This window comes from Euprymna scolopes, chromosome 8, assembly GCF_053919585.1.
Source record: "Euprymna scolopes isolate OS-2025 chromosome 8, ASM5391958v1, whole genome shotgun sequence".
NCBI lineage: Eukaryota > Metazoa > Mollusca > Cephalopoda > Sepiida > Sepiolidae > Euprymna > Euprymna scolopes.
In genome coordinates this window covers 151,604,450-151,624,885 of record NC_136489.1, presented here as the reverse complement: position 1 = coordinate 151,624,885, position 20,436 = coordinate 151,604,450, and the positions used below count along the sequence as shown (strand labels likewise).

At 32.9% G+C, this 20,436-nt stretch overlaps 1 protein-coding gene across 1 annotated transcript in view; it reads left to right on the top strand.

Annotated features, from left to right (window-relative positions):
- LOC145283844 (uracil-DNA glycosylase-like) overlaps positions 1–4,977 on the top strand; it is a 53,218-nt gene extending 48,241 nt beyond the window's left edge. Inside the window, exon 8 of the mRNA XM_080132952.1 lies at positions 4,768–4,977. Within this exon, the coding sequence (XP_079989078.1) occupies positions 4,768–4,947 (180 nt within the window). The 3' untranslated portion in view covers positions 4,948–4,977. The remainder of the gene's footprint in view (positions 1–4,767) is intronic.
- Positions 4,978–20,436: the final 15,459 nt, after the last annotated feature.

Sequence of the window (20,436 nt, the reverse complement as noted above, 5' to 3'; positions counted from 1 at the left end):
CAGACAAATCACAGGACCGCCTATGGGATCCAGTCTCTAAGAATTTCTTGCTGTTTTTGTACATGGACAGATTTAGAATGTCGAGCTCTGAACACCTGCAATTTGGTCGCATTTCTCTCAAGATATGTCGACAACGTCCTCATCCTCAGATCATCACGCGCTGATGCTGAGAACATCTACGCCATGTTCTCTGATACCGACCCACAAATAGAATTCACCATTGAACACCCTGGCGCTGATTGATCCTTTTCACTCCTGGATTTTAACATCAAAATCTCAGACGAGGGGACTATCACTACAAAATTCTAAAGACCGATAGCCAGCCAAAACATATTTGTAAATTATAAGTCAGCCCTCCCTACTAACGCCATAATCAGATACGCAGCGAATAGTCATCCGCATACAAAACAAGTGCAGTAAAACAGCAGACAAGATAGAATGCACTAAACAGTTCTTTCAGGTGCTGGAAACGAATGGATATCCCAACACTCACCGAACGCCTCTGGGGGGGAAAAAAAAAAAAAAAAAGAGCAAAAAGCTTCCCTTCCAATACCTGCTTCCTTAAAATACCCCACCTCAGCGACTGGATCACGACACCTATTTGTAGGACTATCAGAAGAGATTGCTTTAATATGCAATTGGCCCACTCTGGTCCATTCCTTAGACAGCAGCTCTCTAAACAGAAGCACAATGATGGCCCATCTCTATACACATTGCTCTATATACTCCACAAACATTTGTCACTGCACACATAAGTCTATAGGTTAGAGTGCTCCATCTGCAAAAAATTTTACATGGGTAGCACTATGACGCTCCTACATATAAGAATCAAAGAACACACACAGATACAAGCATCATCATTCCACAAACACCTCAGCAGAAACTTAAATAGATCTATTAAAGTTGATATTTTAACCACAGAACACAACGTTGGAAGTCTTTGTATAAAGAAATCACTACAGACGGAACTTAACAGACTAGAACTCAGTTCATGATTCGTTATGTAGCATTCTATATAGCTTCCACCACGACCATCTCCCCATACTCTACTATTCTAACAAGAACAGATATGGCTATACCACTACATCCCTCTCTTACATCTAACCTACTAGTACAAATATGGCTTTACTATTAAAATATATATATATATATATATATATAAAAGGCAAAACGGCTGTGCACATTTTTGTATGTACAAAAAAGGCTCTCTTTTTTCGCGGGGGTTCTCGACAAGGTTACTATTTTAGAGAAGTTTCCTTATACTCCATAGATTGTAATATCTCCGATTTGCGGACGGACATCGTCTCTATCTTTATTTTGATCGACTTTTTAACAAATCCCTGATTTCCAGTGTTTTTCTCTTTCTCGTGTAAATAAAGCGAAACTAACTGAAGCAAAGTCACTCGCTGGCCTTCATGGCCAGGACATCTTGAAGGCGAACAGCTTTGATCAATGTGGGGAAAATCCTTCATATCGGACAATTGCTATTCCTTTGGACACTGCCAGCATTTCCCCTTCTTTGTGGGGAGCTGGTTTTCCCCAACATCATGGGGAAACAATTACAAGGCAGAAAGCTGAAAGCTTAACGCTTGTGTGAACTCATTTACTTAACTATCCATTTCTGCAACTTTTTGATTGCCATCAACAAATTTGAACGCTTTTTGCTTCCTGTCGCGTCATAGCATAGCAGTAAGATGTCAGGTTTTCTTTCACTTTCTTTTCCTTCTTTGCGTCACAGGTTCCAGCCTGCCTGCCTGCCTACTACCACTTTTTTTTTTTTTTTTTGCTCGACACATACCTTCAAACACCTGGGCAATGTCAGGCACTCCTGCTAGTAAATTAATAAAACAAAATATAAATACATAAATAAACTAATAACCCTAATCTTAAAGTTAAGCTAACATGCCTAATCAAATCAAGGTATCTAATAAACACAGTTAAATATGTTTAATTAAACTTCCTGAAAGGAAAATATCCAAATAACATTTAAATAGAATAATAAAAATAATACAAAATAATAATAAAAAAAAAAGGTAAAAATTAATTTGAATTATAAAAAAAAATAAATAAAATAAAATTTAAAAAAATAAAATAAATTAAAATTGGTACTAGTGCATGTTTTTAACTTTGAATTTTTTTTTTTCTTTTTTTTTTAAATTAGCGGAAGGGTTAGGGTTTCTGCATTTCGGTTTGGTACGCTCACTAAGAAACCATCCTTATCAGTGGGGTCATATCCAATGTGAGTAGTCTGCCGAGGTTGTGTTTGCGTCTGTTAAAAACGGACTCATCTGTCTCCACCATATGGCGTGGGTCTCCTATCTGCCAGGGATTCCTGACAAAATAATCTCGCCAAATGTAAGGTGGAGTTTTTTTTTTTTTCTTACAATTGGTATCCAAATTCTTGTTTGCTGCTCATGCGCACAGCGTTGTGATTGGCTGATTTCCATGTTACGTCCAACAGCAGCTAAACCCGAACTGTTGACGTTGTGTTCTGGAGAAAGTTGAGCGAATGCTGAGTTACATCCAGTTCAAAGGATGTATAAGTATTAAAATTAAATTAGTTAATAAAATCAATATTAGATAGCAACCACTAAATGAACTACTAAAACCACATATCATGACTGACACAACTATTAAATATTATAATATTCTTTTATAGAAACATTCCCATCAATAACATAAAATCCCGTAAATAAGATAAAAAATAAATCATTAACAATTAACTAGTCAACAAATTTAGGAGTAATAATTAAATAGTTCAGGCTGGCATATAAAAATAACCATTGTTATTATGGGACTACTTATGACAAAAAGATAAACAAATTTAAAAAAATAAAAATAATAAAAGAAGACCCTTCAGATATTAAGTGGCTAATATACAGGGTGTTTCAAAAGTCTTGGGAACATTACAAATGCGTATATCTCATGAACTATTCCAGGTAGAAAAATGAAACTGGTGCCATTTTAAAGCTTGCTTAATCAAATTTTTGGTCATACTAATGATTTTCGTCTTATCTTTCCATGTGCAGTAATGGCGTTCTCTAAACAAGACAAGGCGTTTTGCGTCCTCCAATTTGCAAAGACTGAATCGTGGACATGTGTTCAGCATGCATTTCGCAGGAAATTTAAAAAAGAAGTCCCTGAAAGGAAACCCATTGTCAGATGGCATGCTAAATTTGTGAAAGATGGATGTTTATGCCCAAGTAAGCGAACAAGTCGCCCTTCAACTTCAGAAGATGCAGTTGAGCAAGTCCGGAAGCCTTTCAGCAGAGCCCCTGTAAATCAGTGAGAAGAGCCAGCAGGGAACTTCAGCTTGCTCCAGCAACTGTCTGGCGTGTCTTAAGGAAACGACTGCAAATGGTACCTTACAAGCTCAAGTTGGTCCAAAAGTTGAAGGACACTGATAAGCCACTTCGCCGTGACTTTTGCATTGCAATGCAAGAGAAGTTGGAAGATAACGGCTTTGATGACCGGCTTGTTTTTAGCGATGAGGCGACCTTCTATCTGAATGGCAAAGTTAACAAGCATAGCACTCGCATATGGGGTACTGAGTGTGACTTTTTCCTTTGGGGCTTTGTCAAGCAACAAGTCTATGTGCCGCCCCTTCTAAGAGATATTGACGAACTAAAGACTCGAATAACGGCAGTTGTGGGAACCATTGACGTCAAGATGCTGGAACGCGTTTGGCAGGAAATGGACTATCGACTAGATGTCTGCCGTGTGACGAATGGTGCTCATATTGAGCAAGTTTTAAGATTCCCCACAAAACTTGAAACTTTAACCTTTCCAACGGTACCAATTTCATTTTTTAACTCCTAATAGTTTTTGAGTTATTAAAAATCTTTATGTTCCCAAGACTTTTGAAACACCCTGTATAATGCTCCTTATCTTGAGTTGAACATATTGGGAAGTGATTCACGATATACCATTAGTGTATTAAGCGATGCTCTTTGTGTAAACAAAACGAGCTTAGGTATTCGGATGATGTCAAAACTTCATTAATTCACTACCTGCACAGCAGCGGCAGTTTAGCGTAATTGGTCGAAACTCGTACGGGCAGTCGAACTGATGAGCTGTGATACATGTCCAGTATCGTGACCATGTAATTTTATCTATATCAATAAAAATATATCTTGTTTTTTTTTTTTATTGAGCACTCTTAATAACTTGTTAAATTTGTGAGTTTTCTCTTGAATACCTATTTCTTCCTCAACACCTACTGCATTCAATTAGCTTTCTAAATCTCTTGTATATACCTATCTCACACAATGCTTCAAGCAAACTACCTCTCATTTTTATAAATATAACTTATGAAAAATATTTATGAACCATTTTTTTTTCTTTTTTTCCCCCAACGAGATATTGTTTAAAAAATATTTTGTTTTTAAAACGAAAAAAAAAATCATAAACTATATTGGGGGATAAAAACAGTACATAAATAGATTAAAAAAAAAAAAAAAAATAGTTAAATATTTTTTTTTTTAAGTTCTATTTCTATGTTTGATGTGGAAAAAAATTAACACCTGATATTTGATTTTTGAAAGAAAAAAAAATGTATAAACATGTTTTTATTAAGTTTATAATTTTGTTAGAAGTTTTATTCAACTTTTCATATTTTTATATTTTATTTTGGTCATCCGTATTTAAAAAATTTTCTGACGTCATTTCCACCAAATTATTATGCAAACCAACAAGTGTGACCCTTAACGAAAGCTGTTAAAGTTTGATCTTATGATTTTATTTATTTATTTTTTTTTTTTTTTATAGAAGAAACACTGCGTATTGAAAGGAGTTCATCCATCCCCGTTATCTGCCCATCGTGGATTTTTTGGTTGTCACCATTTTTCCAAGTGTAACGACTACCTGGTACAACAAAACAAAAAACCAATTGACTGGAATATGTTACCAGCAGAATTGATGAAAGAAAATATTAACATCCAAAATTGAATTCATAGAAGTAAACAAGTGGAGAAGAAATTTTAAGCATTCATTTAATTTCCTTGCACTTTTTTGTACTTTTTTGTTTGGAGAACAGTTTTGTTTTTATTTTCAAAGAATTTAAAGGGGAGATAATTCAAGAAATTCTTAAAGTTTATAATTTTGTAATGATTATTTTGATTTATTACAAAAGATGAATTTTGTAAAATGGCTTTACAAAAATTTCTTTTGAAGCCGTACATTTTTTATATGATCAATTTCATTTATTGCAGAATTTTCTTTTTTAGAGAGACTGTTCATTTAAGAGTTTGTTTAAAAAGTCATACATTTTCAAAAAGTTCTTTTTGATTTATTTATTTTTTTAATTTTTATTTTTTTTATTATTTTTTTTTTAATTTTTTTTTTTTTTTAGTCATAAATTTTTATTTAATACAAAGAATGATAATTGTAATTAAAAATCTAAATTTTATTTTAATTCAATAAATGTTCAAATGTTTTATTTTTGTTATTTCTAATTCAGTGTGTTTAGCTTTTTCTAGTGTTATCTGAAACTTTTACAAATGCTTGAATCATGTAACCCTTAGAATTCTTCAAAACTGAAAACCAAAAATATGTCCTCCGAACGTAAAATGCACAATTGAGTTTTTTTTTTCTTCTTTTTTTCCATTCCATTTTTCTGGATAGTTGTCAAAACTTTTCTCTATATTAAAACAAAAAATACAAATCTTTATCGTGTACATACCTGTAACTGAACAAAAAAATCATATTTTAAAAAATCATGTAAATGGGTCAAGTAGTTATGTTTTTATACAGAAAATAATTTTTGAGCGATTTTAAGTGTGTAATGGGATGTAATACATTGCCGGGTTATCTGCCCTTGTTTCTTCAAGATGTCACACGATACAATCCATTTTTACTTGCTCATAAAATTTGATTTTCTTAAAACTACTTGATCAATTTATGTGAGTTTTGGAATATGACATTTGTTTTGTCACAGGTACATTACATCATAGATTTTTTTGTTTTTTTCAAATATGGGGGAATTTTAGACAAACTTTTTTTCTGTATGTTATTTCACTGAATTTTGTTTCTTTTTTCAAATCTCATATCCTTCATCGAATTACGAAAGATGGGCATTATCTTTTTCCTTTGATTTGTGGTTAGCGTTGGATTGAATGTGATTAACATTCAAATGCACCTACTTGAAACAAAATCCTCAATAGTTATTTTGGTGCTACTATATTATAATAACGAAAAAATATTGAATTTCAAATAAAAAAAAATGGTACCTACATAATTGTCATGTGGCAAATTGTAACATATCCAAAAATTACGAAAAACGATAGGTAGAAAAATTATAAATGAAAGTTTTCGATAAAGTTTAGATGATAAATAAAATTTGTCCGACATTTTGAATTATTTGATGTAAGCGACAGAACTTAATTATCTCCCCTTTCAACTTATCTCTTTTCTTTTTAGTAACCGTAACAATGATTTCGCTCCATTTCAATTTTCTTTTTTTCATTAAGAATTATTTTTCTATCATATCGTTTTTCGTAATTTTTGGATATATTACTATTTGAGACCTGATAACAATGATTTCGCTCCATTTCAAATTTCTTTTTTTCATTAAGAATTATTTTTCTATCATATCGTTTTTCGTAATTTTTGGATATATTACTATTTGAGACCTGATAATTACAAAGGTACCATTTATTTCACTTGAAATTCAATATTCTTCCGTTAATATAGAAGCGTCCTTATTTTGCTAAGCAACCATTTGCAATTTTGGTAAAAGTACATGTATAGTCGGTTATACCTTATAACTACCAAGAGATAACCCTACAAATTTAAGCATATATAAAGATACACATTTTGACAAATTTTGGTATTGAAATAACTGTTAAAGAACAAAAATGGACTGACAAGAGTTTGCGTTTATCATAGAAGAAACTAAAATAATAAACAAATTGTTGGAAATGGATTGAAGCAAGAAATTTATTCAACAGGTGTGCCTTTTGATCAGTAACAAGGGTGACGGCAGATGTGTGTTCAATCACATGCAAAGGGAAGTAAGCTTGTTTAGACTCTGTCCAAATATGTAAGGGAGATAACTCTAACCTTACCAAAACTTTTTTTTATGAAATATGATTACTATTAATGTCAGTTATTAATTGACATGTTTGACACGTCTCTTTAAAATCCTTTCTGTTGTTACTTCAATTCTAGTTAATTATTCTCAACAACTGATAAAAACATAACCTTTATATATCCTGCATATTTGCATGGTTCTTACACTAGTTATGTATATGCATTTTTTCCAAATTGAAAATGGTAAAATAAGTGTGAGACATTTTGTGTCTGATGTAATTGTTCATCATAACGTAAAAGTAAATATAACTTGCTTATAAACAGTATAAGAACTATAACCAATTTAAGTGTCATTCCCCTAGAGTTATTCCCCTTTAACTCTTTCTAACAGTGCTTGAATCTGGCATGGTATAATTTCTAAACGTTTTGTAAAAAGATCAAAATTTGTTTTAAAAAAAAAAAAAAAAAAAAAATTATTTCAAATATTTACCTCAAGTTGGTGCTCTTAAGAACATCTCATTATTACTAGGCAGGAAAAGTGCTCAAGTTGGTGATATTTTTATTTGCATATTTATATATATATATATATATATATATATATATATATATATATTATTCTCTTTTAGTTAAATTGTCCAGCAATCTGCAAGCATTTAAAATTTCTCAAATCATAGTTTTCCAGAGGTTTGCCATTGTCACAACCTGAGGACAATACATAATTTAAAAAATATTTATAAACTTTTGATAAATTCATTTCCTGGGCTGCACGTCGTAAGAATATGCCTAATAATCAGTTAAATTTGTAAAGGAAATAAAAAATTGGAGGGAGGGTGCAAGAAGAAACTGATGTTTTCTTAGTCTTTACTGGCAACCATGATATTAACAATATTTCTGTTTCTGCTTCATATTTAATTGATTGGGTGTATACTGATAAAATTTTATGAATCAAATTTATCAGAAGTTTATAAATATTTTGATTAAAAACTGTATTCAATCATTCACTTTACATTATTTTATGTAAAAATTAAGCTTTCTAGAATAATTACATTTTCTACTATAAGAAAAATGTTGGCCTTGTTGCCACTTTTAATCTCTGTTCACTGATTTGATTTTCAATGTTTGTTTTATAGTTGTGAAGAATTTTTTGGAGATGCTATGCTCTTCATGTGAGCCCCCATTAATGATTTTTACAAATTCTGGTGTTTCTAGTATTTCTTTCAGTTACTTATTAAATGATCTGAAATGTTTACAATCAAAGAAGTTTACAAAATTTATTCTTTGTTTAAATTCTTCAAACAATATTTTTTTTTAATCTTTTCTGTGGTGATGTTACCATGTGGAAACCTATTGGTTACTTTTGAAAAATTAGTGATGCTAACTTTTTTTGTATTTTGTTATAGTAAGCATTAATTTTCCAAGATTTTGGATTTGAAAAAAAAAATGAAGAAAAAATATTTGAGTGTCTAAATTTGGGCAATTTTATATTGTGTGTGATGCCCAAATAATCTGTTTTAAAACCATTTTGTAATTATTCAATCTGTTCATTTAAAATCATTTTTATTTTCTTGAATTATAATGATCAAAGCAGCATTTAAAGATTTTGAGAAAGCATTACATATATATATATATTACGAGACTAAACTATATTCTAAAATATCACATCAACCAAAGACAGGGATTATTTCAAATAGCAGCATTTGTAGCTAAAAATATAATAAAAACAAAAATATAAATTTCCATTTTGTATTTTTAAAAAAAAAAAAAAAAAAAAAAAAAAAAAAAGTCTGCATCATCACTTCAACTTTTTTTCTTCCCTTCTGGTCCACCATTCAACATATCATTCTATCTTACTCTTTTTTTGTATCCAGCTGCCTATATGCACCTCTATCATCTATGCATTAAATCTTTCATCTTTCACATACCTTTTATCTACAACCCACCTCCATCCTCCAAGAAAAACATTCTCCCATTCACGCATCCATCTTAAAGATTTTTCTCCAAGCTTTTGTATATTTCATCTGACTTTGTACAATAAAATGCTATTCTTGACAAAGTTTCATAACTGAAGTGAAATATTGAATCAAGAAATATAAGTATGTACATTTTGTTCATAATTTGTCAATACTCTCATTTGGTAACATGCTTCTTATCTCGGGAAGAGCTCATTGTATTCGCATTTTTTTTTTTTTTTTTTTTTTTCAGAATTTTTATTTAAACGCATAAAAGACAAATATTCTATCTTCAGATCATAATTATCAAAATGTCTTTTTTTTTTCCAAATGTTTTTAACTTCACGAGATATAATTATTATTCTCGATTTTATTGTAAATCATTTAAATCTTTTTTTTTTTTTTTTTCAAAATGATTTTCATGGAACCAAAGTTCAAAATATCAATCATGTGTAGACATTTTGTATTTTTTTATTTTTGTCATCTGAAAGTCCAAAGATGAAAAGAATTTTTTTATTTTTCTATTTTCATAATAAAATTGTGCAAAAAAAAAAAAAAAAAAACTTCACTTGTCTCTGTAATGACTTGATGGGGAGGTGGTTGTTAAAGGATATTCTTAAATTTGATAACGTTCTCAAAGCAATAGAAGCTTTCTATTAAAGCATTTATAAAAGTTTGAAACGGCAGAGGCTATAGAACATTCCAACTACTGCAGTGCTTGACAAACATGATACTTATAAAAACAATGGCAATGACGTCTCATCTGGCCATGGGATCATTAAAGCATACTTTTAATTCAATAAGTAATTTCCAACTAAATTTCCACAACATTAAATAAAATAGTTCAGACCTAACGTAAAATGTTGGGTCAGTTTTTGTTTTGCATTGCAAATATGTTTGAACGGATATGAAAAAGATTCAACTCTTCAAAGTTCTGGGGCCTTTCGCATGTTTTATTTTTAATTTAGACAAGATGGTCAACCTGGAAATAAAAAGACCATTTGGAGCTGATTAAAAAAAAAAAACTGAGCAGTTTGGGTCAGCTTGAAACACAGATGAACCAATGCATCAAGAGAATATATCAAAATATTCATCACTTCAGCAGTTGGAAATTTTCTATTGTTGCAGAAACAAATAACTGGAGAGTGTCGCATCACCGCAATAAATATTGATGCTGTTATAATTGAAAGGTCACGAGGTCACAGTATATTTATTTGTCTTTTTTTTCCTTGCTACTATCGGCTTTACATAACGGGTATAAGTTGTATTCTTCAACAAATATCCAAAATCTCTTAGTAACTTTTTTTCTCCCCCCCCCCAAACTAGCCTGGATGCCCGGCATCTCCCGCATGTTTGGAGGTGTGGTGATCAAAAAAAAAAAAAAAAAAGTGTGGTAATAGACAGGCAGACTCGAACCCGTACTGTGAAGGAGGAAAATAACGTGAAAAAAAATGTGATGTCTTTGCTGTTGCAATGGATTGCCAAACCGGAAGTGGCGAAGGTTTAAATCAAAACATCGAAAAAAAAAAAAACTAACGTAAGGCAAACGAACAATGTTAAATGTAAAAATCGAAAAAAAACAAAAAAAAACAGAAAAACGAACACGTGAAAAATGGCTTAAATAAGCCTGTTTCGATATTAAAATTTTTTAAAAATCTGTGGGTACCCGGGTGTGTGGTCGGGGGTGGATAAGCGAAGTAAAAAAAAAAAAAAAAAAAAAAACAGAAAAACGAACGTTACGTGAAAAATGGCTTAAATAACACTGGTTCAATATTTAAATTTAAAAAATTGAAAAAAAAAAAAAGATATCTCACACCACGATTCGAACCCAAAACGAATACTGGATAACGAACCAACGCGCTAACCAACTGAGCTAACATGACCTACATGAAATTTAGTCATTTTTTTTTCAACTATTTAAAGTAAATCAGGTCATGACGTCGTCGCAAGAGGACCGTTTTTGTTGACACCCTGTCAAAAATTGTCGATTTCGGGGTGAAAAAAATTTAATGTTTTTGGCCAATTTTTTGATATTTTTCGAGCAAAGGATGGGGCTTCAATATGATACCGAGTTTGTGAATTTTCGTCGTGTCTGTCGAAAGTTTTTAGCAGGCACACATACACACATTTTCGCTTTTATATTTATAGATTAGGCACATTGTAACTGAGACATTAGGAGTCAGGTTTATAGGGAGTATTCTGAGTTGGGCAGCAAGACGTTTGTTCACATTACATTTAAATTTCTGCATATTGGTATAGTTGGAGAGCAAGGAGGGAATTTCAAAGGCAAGAGTATGTTTTCTGGCATCTGAGGGACCTCTACAGTGAAAGGATAGTTTGTCGTCAGGTGTCAAAGTACAGGAAGTTCATCGGGGCACATTTTCATGAAAGTACTAGTGGACGAAGACCATGGATTCAACAGTGTGGTGATGGGGCTGGAGTTTGGTAGACAGTACCTGATTTATTAGATTAGAGAATGTTTTTATACTCTAAAAGGGATAGACTAGAGGTTGGTCTATCAGCCTGGATATGACCACAATAGTCAATGTTTTTAAGCATGTTTTTTTTTTTTTTTTTTCAAAGTGATTTGTTACTCTGTAGTAGCTATATTCTTTTCCCAAATACTGGACATCTTGTTTGCTTATGTATGTGATCCGAGCCATTACACCCGTAGCATTTTGCAACTGTTTTTACTGGATTGTTTTCATATGATGATTTGCTATAATAATATGCAAAAATATTAGAATATAAGTATCTGAATTTCAAATTTCGTAAACACGTGGACGACACTGCTATGGCAGATTGTAAGATATTTCAAAGTATGGAAATGTAGCCATATCTAAATATTTAGGCATTTCCATAAATTTTAATGTACCTATTTACTTTGCCTCCCCACGGGACAGAGTTAGACACCAGGGTCGTTTTTTAACGTGGAGAAAAGGTACAAAAATAAAAATTGTCTCAGTCGTGAAGGATTTCTCCTCCACCGAAAGAGAACAAAAAATGGAAGTGCAGCATCTGAAGAACAGATACTACACTTTGATCTTGACCAAAAGGCCAATAACCAAACAAGCAAATACCTTTTTTATTTATTTATTTATTTATTTTTTTTTTTTTACGTTAATTTGAATAATTAGGGAATTAAATTCAGTGGAGTATTTTATTTAAATTTCTTTTCGGGATTGATTCTCAAAATTGCACACACGTTAACTTTTTTGTTTTTTGGTGGAGGGTAAGTTTGTACATTAGATCCACTTCCACAATTTTCTTTAGAATGACGCCTTTTATAGGTTTTTCTACTATGATTATTAAGAAAATCTCATTCAAATTTTGTGGAGATCAGTACTTATAGAGACATAAAGACCTGTATCATACATTGTATTCATTAGCTGCCAGGTTTGTACACACACACGTGATAAACAAGTCTATTTCTCTCCTACTGACACGGTCCTGGATATGACCTTAAACTATATCCAATGGTGAAGCCCCAGCTTGCGGGCTTTGGCGAGTGTGAAGCCACCCCATAATTGCCACTGCTCCCAGGTTCACTCTGACGCGGAGTTGTAGTACCTGTTAGGATTCCAATTATGGGTTAAATAGAAACTGACTTGAAAAAAAAAAAACATGTTCTATTAAAAACTTTTTCTCCAAAATCACTGGATTCGGCATTAAATAACTTGAAAAGGGTTGATATGCCGTAAAACAACCACCCAACCTACTGACACTACCACCCCCTCAATTTTTTTTTTTTTTTTTTTTTTTAAGCATTTGCGGAGTATGTTGACAATGATTATTACGGTTAAAATTGGGAATTATTTTTTTTCTTTTCAGTCAATAACAAACCTTTTTTTTTTTTTTTTTCCTATTTTCAATAACCTGAAAAACAACGCTTTTAGACCTTTTCAATATTTTAGCAATCTTTTTTTTTTTTTCATCATCTTTTTTTTTCATCGTGAAAATCCGTCGCTTCTGTCGAAGTTTTAGGCAGCCATACATACATACATTTAAACAGACAGGTGAGATTTATATTATAGATATAGATTATATATTACAAGGAATAATTTGCTTGGTTGACTAATTCGCAAACAAAAAAATAAAATAATTAAAAATGATAATCTCATTCATCAAATTCTGTCTGTTTTTGTTTACAATATCACGTCAGCTGATATTTGGGCTTGACGATGAATGCCCTGGAAAAGTCACTTTTTATTAATGTTTAGTTTTAAAATATGCAAACAAATGATTTGCAACAATTTTAAATGGTATCTCTTTTATCGTAAATTGAATTTATTAATAAGAAAAAATTAAAATAAAATGGTGAGGTACACCTGAGCTTGAACAGGGGATCATTCGATCTGCAGTCGAATGCTCTACCACTGAACTATGTTTCCAGATGTCAAAAAGTCTGGGGTCGTTTTCTAAAAAGAAATTATTTGTTGAGATTTTATTATCTCCTTTGCCAGTGCAACCTAAAATATTCTATTAAATCCTTTTCTTACGATAAAAAGATGTGCAGAAAACATTGTTTAAGGAAGCATTTTTGTTGCCTCTGTAAGCTTGAAATGAAACTTAGTTGAAGGATAAGTTTGGTTAAAAAGAAAAGTTTGTTTTATATTATGTAGATTGTTTGTTGAAGTTCATTATCTTCAATCTTAACCAAACTCGGGTATTTTCCTGCATGATCATTTTTTTTTTTAATATTTCACTGAGAAGTAGTCGCTTTTATCATGCCCCTCCCCTACACACACAGACCAATACTTCTATTATCAGTTATATATGTAGACTTAACAATAACTGTTTTTGGTTATGGGTATTCATTAAATTCGTATAGGAAAGCAATCGTTCCCTGTAAAAAAAGGAAATATTGAAATGATTTTGTTAGTTTCTATTTTTTTACTGATATTTATTTGTGACCCGTTGTATCGTATGGGTTAGAACTCTATACCACTTTTTTTTTTCAAACCACTCTCAGAAATTGTCTTCAGATAAATGAACTGTCGCGTAGCCTTTTTCCAGTCAGGTGACTCGACAGTTTAGGATCAGGTGGTCTGTGTCCTGGTGAGCTTCCTTGCACTTTGAACAGATTGGGGAGTCTATTTGTCGCTACCTGTGTTTGTTTACTGCAGTCCTGCAATGTCTTGTTCTGATACAGCTTGCAGCTACTCACTGCTTCGTACTATTTGTAGCAAAACCTGGGAGGCACAAAGTTGGGTCTTCAACAATGTCCTCTCCTTTGGAAGTATTGTTTCTCCATTCCTGCTTTCATGTCTCAACTGGGTAGAAATTTTTGCTTTTTGAGTTGTAGAAAAGCTTTCGGGACTTGAGTCTGAAGGTATCTGAGGGCATCTTTTGAAAGTTATTGGATTGGTAAGTCCCTGATGTCCTCAAAATTTTGAATCCATTTTTGTGACTGTTTACATGTAATGGAAGGAAATTGTTTGACAAGCATGAGTGTACGAACTATTATTGGAACCATGAAAAGTAATGAAAAAAAAAAACTAATCCAATGCAAATCAATAATCAAGTTTACATATCTTTGAGTATTTTGTTTGCTGATTCCTGATATCTGTCTTTGAATTTGAAACATTGGGCCTAATCACGATATAGAAGCCCCAGTGTATTTTCTACTTGATATCTTCTGCTTCACAAAAACAAATAATCCCAGTTGATTTTGCCAGTTTAATTGTCTTTCTTTATTTTTTTCCATTTTTTTTTTTTTTTTTTTTTTTTTTTTTTTTTTACTTCCATGTATAATATAACCCTACCCCTCTCTCATCCGAGGACCAGGCCGCATCCGTCGCTATCCTGGTTCACTGGAGCATACTTGTGATGTACTTCTGGCCGTGTTCGTCGCTCCCAGCTCACAGGACCATAGATGCAACCCAGCAGGGCTACATTCTTACTTGTCTAGTGGTGGACCCCTCAAGGGTGACCAGACTCTCACTGGTCACTGGAAAATATCCTTCTGCTGCTCAGGGCACGCGAAATGTGCATGACCCTAAGTCCGTGTGGCAACATCGTTAATTTCGGCCGTCACTCTGGCTTCGTGCTGGACCCAGTCTGTCTCCTTCATCATCTGGCGTCAGGGCATACCTGAAACAAACTGCATTTTCATTCAGGCCGGCAAGCGAGAAACAAGGAAAAACTCTGGGACATTTTTATATAACGAAACAATAATTTATTCATAAATCGTTTTACACTTGTTTAGTCGAGTTCTTTGATTCAAGCTTCATGATGCAGGTTGCATACTTTAGTTCCATTAATCAATTTCCCAGCTAAAAACAAGAGCTTTTCAACTTAGCTCTTATGAGGTTTCATAACTCTCAGGCCAATCGATTTTCTATTCAACAGTTTTAATGCCTTAACATCACTTCCAACAATATTTTATTCACATTTCATGAAAACTCTCAGGCCAACTGATTTTTTATTCAACAGTTTAAATGCCTTCACATCACTTCCAACAATATTTTATTCACATTTCATGAAGACTCTCAGGCCAACTGATTTTCTATTCAACAGTTTAATTGCCTTCACATCACTTCCAACAATATTTTATTCACATTTCATGAAGACTCTCAGGCCAACTGATTTTCTATTCAACAGTTTAATTGCCTTCACATCACTTCCAACAATATTTTATTCACATTTCATGAAGACTCTCAGGCCAACTGATTTTCTATTCAACAGTTTAATTGCCTTCACATCACTTCCAACAATATTTTATTCACATTTCATGAAAACTCTCAGGCCAACTGATTTTCTATTCAACAGTTTAAATGCCTTAACATCACTTCCAACAATATTTTATTCACATTTCATGAAGACTCTCAGGCCAACTGATTTTCTATTCAACAGTTTAATTGCCTTCACATCACTTCCAACAATATTTTATTCACATTTCATGAAGACTCTCAGGCCAACTGATTTTCTATTCAACAGTTTAAATGCCTTAACATCACTTCCAACAATATTTTATTCACATTTCATGAAGACTCTCAGGCCAACTGATTTTCTATTCAACAGTTTAATTGCCTTCACATCACTTCCAACAATATTTTATTCACATTTCATGAAGACTCTCAGGCCAACTGATTTTCTATTCAACAGTTTAAATGCCTTCACATCACTTCCAACAATATTTTATTCACATTTCATGAAGACTCTCAGGCCAACTGATTTTCTATTCAACAGTTTAAATGCCTTCACATCACTTCCAACAATATTTTATTCACATTTCATGAAGACTCTCAGGCCAACTGATTTTCTATTCAACAGTTTAATTGCCTTCACATCACTTCCAACAATATTTTATTCACATTTCATGAAGACTCTCAGGCCAACTGATTTTCTATTCAACAGTTTAAATGCCTTAACATCACTTCCAACAATATTTTATTCACATTTCATGAAAACTCTCAGGCCAACTGATTTTCTATTCAACAGTTTAATTGCCTTCACATCACTTCCAACAATATTTTATTCACATTTCATGAAGACTCTCAGGCCAACTGATTTTCTATTCAACAGTTTAATTGCCTTCACATCAGTTCCAACAATATTTTATTCACATTTCATGAAAACTCTCAGGCCAACTGACTTTCTATTCAACAGTTTAAATGCCTTAACATCACTTCCAACAATATTTTATTCACATTTCATGAAGACTCTCAGGCCAACTGATTTTCTATTCAACAGTTTAATTGCCTTCACATCAGTTCCAACAATATTTTATTCACATTTCATGAAGACTCTCAGGCCAACTGATTTTCTATTCAACAGTTTAAATGCCTTAACATCACTTCCAACAATATTTTATTCACATTTCATGAAAACTCTCAGGCCAACCGATTTTCTATTCAACAGTTTAAATGCCTTAACATCACTTCCAACAATATTTTATTCACATTTCATGAAAACTCTCAGGCCAACCGATTTTCTATTCAACAGTTTAAATGCCTTAACATCACTTCCAACAATATTTTATTCACATTTCATGAAAACTCTCAGGCCAACCGATTTTCTATTCAACAGTTTAAATGCCTTAACATCACTTCCAACAATATTTTATTCACATTTCATGAAGACTCTCAGGCCAACTGATTTTTTATTCAACAGTTTAAATGCCTTCACATCACTTCCAACAATATTTTATTCACATTTCATGAAGACTCTCAGGCCAACTGATTTTCTATTCAACAGTTTAAATGCCTTCACATCACTTCCAGCAATATTTTATTCACATTTCATGAAAACTCTCAGGCCAACTGATTTTCTATTCAACAGTTTAAATGCCTTAACATCACTTCCAACAATATTTTATTCACATTTCATGAAGACTCTCAGGCCAACTGATTTTCTATTCAACAGTTTAATTGCCTTCACATCACTTCCAACAATATTTTATTCACATTTCATGAAAACTCTCAGGCCAACCGATTTTCTATTCAACAGTTTAAATGCCTTAACATCACTTCCAACAATATTTTATTCACATTTCATGAAAACTCTCAGGCCCACTGATTTTCTATTCAATAGTTTAAATGCCTTAACATCACTTCCAACAATATTTTATTCACATTTCATGAAAACTCTCAGGCCAACTGATTTTCTATTCAATAGTTTAAATGCCTTAACATCACTTCCAACAATATTTTATTCACATTTCATGAAAACTCTCAGGCCAACTGATTTTCTATTCAACAGTTTAAATGCCTTAACATCACTTCCAACAATATTTTATTCACATTTCATGAAAACTCTCAGGCCAACTGATTTTCTATTCAACAGTTTAAATGCCTTAACATCACTTCCAACAATATTTTATTCACATTTCATGAAAACTCTCAGGCCAACTGATTTTCTATTCAACAGTTTAAATGCCTTAACATCACTTCCAACAATATTTTATTCACATTTCATGAAAACCTTCAGGCCAACTGATTTTCTATTCAACAGTTTAAATGCCTTAACATCACTTCCAACAATATTTTATTCACATTTCATGAAAACTCTCAGGCCAACTGATTTTCTATTCAACAGTTTAAATGCCTTAACATCACTTCCAACAATATTTTATTCACATTTCATGAAAACTCTCAGGCCAACTGACTTTCTATTCAACAGTTTAAATGCCTTAACATCACTTCCAACAATATTTTATTCACATTTCATGAAAACTCTCAGGCCAACTGACTTTCTATTCAACAGTTTAAATGCCTTAACATCACTTCCAACAATATTTTATTCACATTTCATGAAAACTCTCAGGCCCACTGATTTTCTATTCAATAGTTTAAATGCCTTAACATCACTTCCAACAATATTTTATTCACATTTCATGAAAACTCTCAGGCCCACTGATTTTCTATTCAATAGTTTAAATGCCTTAACATCACTTCCAACAATATTTTATTCACATTTCATGAAAACTCTCAGGCCAACTGATTTTCTATTCCACATGGAAGAGAAAGACAAACAAATACGGCAGTTGTTAAGCATAGAAGTACTTGTAACTTGTCATCCGCTCTTTCTACTACACTCACAGAAAAAAAACATAAGTCTATAAAAAGTAAGTTAAAATATCAGTTTGTTTAATTGATTTTAAAAGATAAATATTGACTGAAAGTTTTAATGAGATGAAAGATAGTAAACAAGCCATGATTTCCCCCCCCCGCCTCCTGACAAAAGAAGAATGGACCTGTAAATTTACCCGTCTGTCTTGTACACCAAAATATTCGGTATGTGTATTTTACAACTAGGTAAGTTTCTTTGAGCATGAAATAAATGGTAAGATGGACAACATCTTGGAATTTTGAATATAGATACATTGTCATTTATTTATTTATATATATATATATATATATATATATATATATATATATATATATATATATATATATAGTGCATCACATAAGTGAGTATACCTCTTACGTTTCTGCAGATATTTAAGTATATCTCTTCATTGGACAACACTGACAAAATGACAATGAAAGTAGTCTGTGTGCAGCTTATATAACTAAGTTAATTTATTTTCCCTTCAAAATGTAACTATTAAAAGCTAAACTCCTTCCAACAAAAATGAGTACACCCCTAAGAAACTACACCCCTCAATGTCCAAATTGAGTACTGCTTTTTATTTTCCCACCAAAATGTCATGAGACTCATTAGTGTTACTAGGCTCATGGGTCCATAGGGAACAGGTATGTTCAAATTTGTAGTGTAGTTCTCATACTCTCTCTCATACTGTTCACTGACAGTCTCAACATGGCACCATATGGCAAAGAACTCTCTGAGGATCTTTCATACTGGTCACTGACACTTCCCACATGGCAAAGAACTCTCTGAGGATCTTAAAAAGCATATTGTTGCGCTACATGAAGATGGCCAAGGGTTCACGAAGATTGTCAACACCCTAAAACTGAGCTGTAGAACAGTAGCTAAGATAACCCAGCGTTTTAAAAGGGCAGAATCCACTCAGAACAGGTCTCAGATAGGTTGTCCAAAGAAGCTGAGCGTCACATCCAAATGGTTTTTTTTTTTTTACATAGGACTTCTGTCAGCATTGCTGCAGAAATTGAAGAGGTGGAAGGGGTCAGCTTGTTAGTGCTCGGACCATACGTCACACTCTACATCAAATTGGTGTGCATGGTGGTCACTCCAGGAGGAAGCCTCTTCTGAAGACGATGCACAAGAAAGCCATGAAGAGTTTGCTGAAGACATGTCAACAAAGCACATGGATTACTGGAACCTTGTCCTATGGTCTAATGAGATGATTAATTTGTTTGGTTCCAATGGCTTCAAGCATGTGTTGCAGCGACCAGGTTAGGAGTACAAAGATAAGTGTGTTATACCTATAGTCAGGCAGGGTGGTGGGAATGTCATGGTCTGGGGCTACATGAATGCTGCGAGTATTAGAGAATTACAAATCATAGAGAGAAATATGAACTCCAACATGTACTATGAAATACTGCAGCAGAGCATGATACCCTCCCTCCAGAAACTGGGTTGCACAGCAATGTTCCAGCATGACAATGGCCCCAAACATGCCTCCAAGACTATCATTGCTTTACTGAAGAGGCTAAGGGTAAAAGTGATGGACTGGCCAAGCATGTCTCCGGACTTGAACCTAATAGAACATCTTTGGGGGATCTCCAAACAGAAGGTGGTGGTGAGCAAAGTCTCAAATATCTGCCAACTCCGTGACATTGTCATGGAAGAGCAGAAGAGTATTCCAATTTCCAATGTACATCCTGTGAAGCTTTGGTAATCTCCATGTTCAGGAGAGTAACTGCAGTCTTGGATAATGATGGTGGCCACACAAGATATTGAAAGTTGACATGGTGTATGCTAATATTGACAACTTTCCCTAAGGAGTGTACTCATTCTTGTTGGCAAGAGTTTAGCTTTTTATGGTTATAAGTTGAGTTATTTTGAGGGGGGGGGGAAATAAATTAACTAT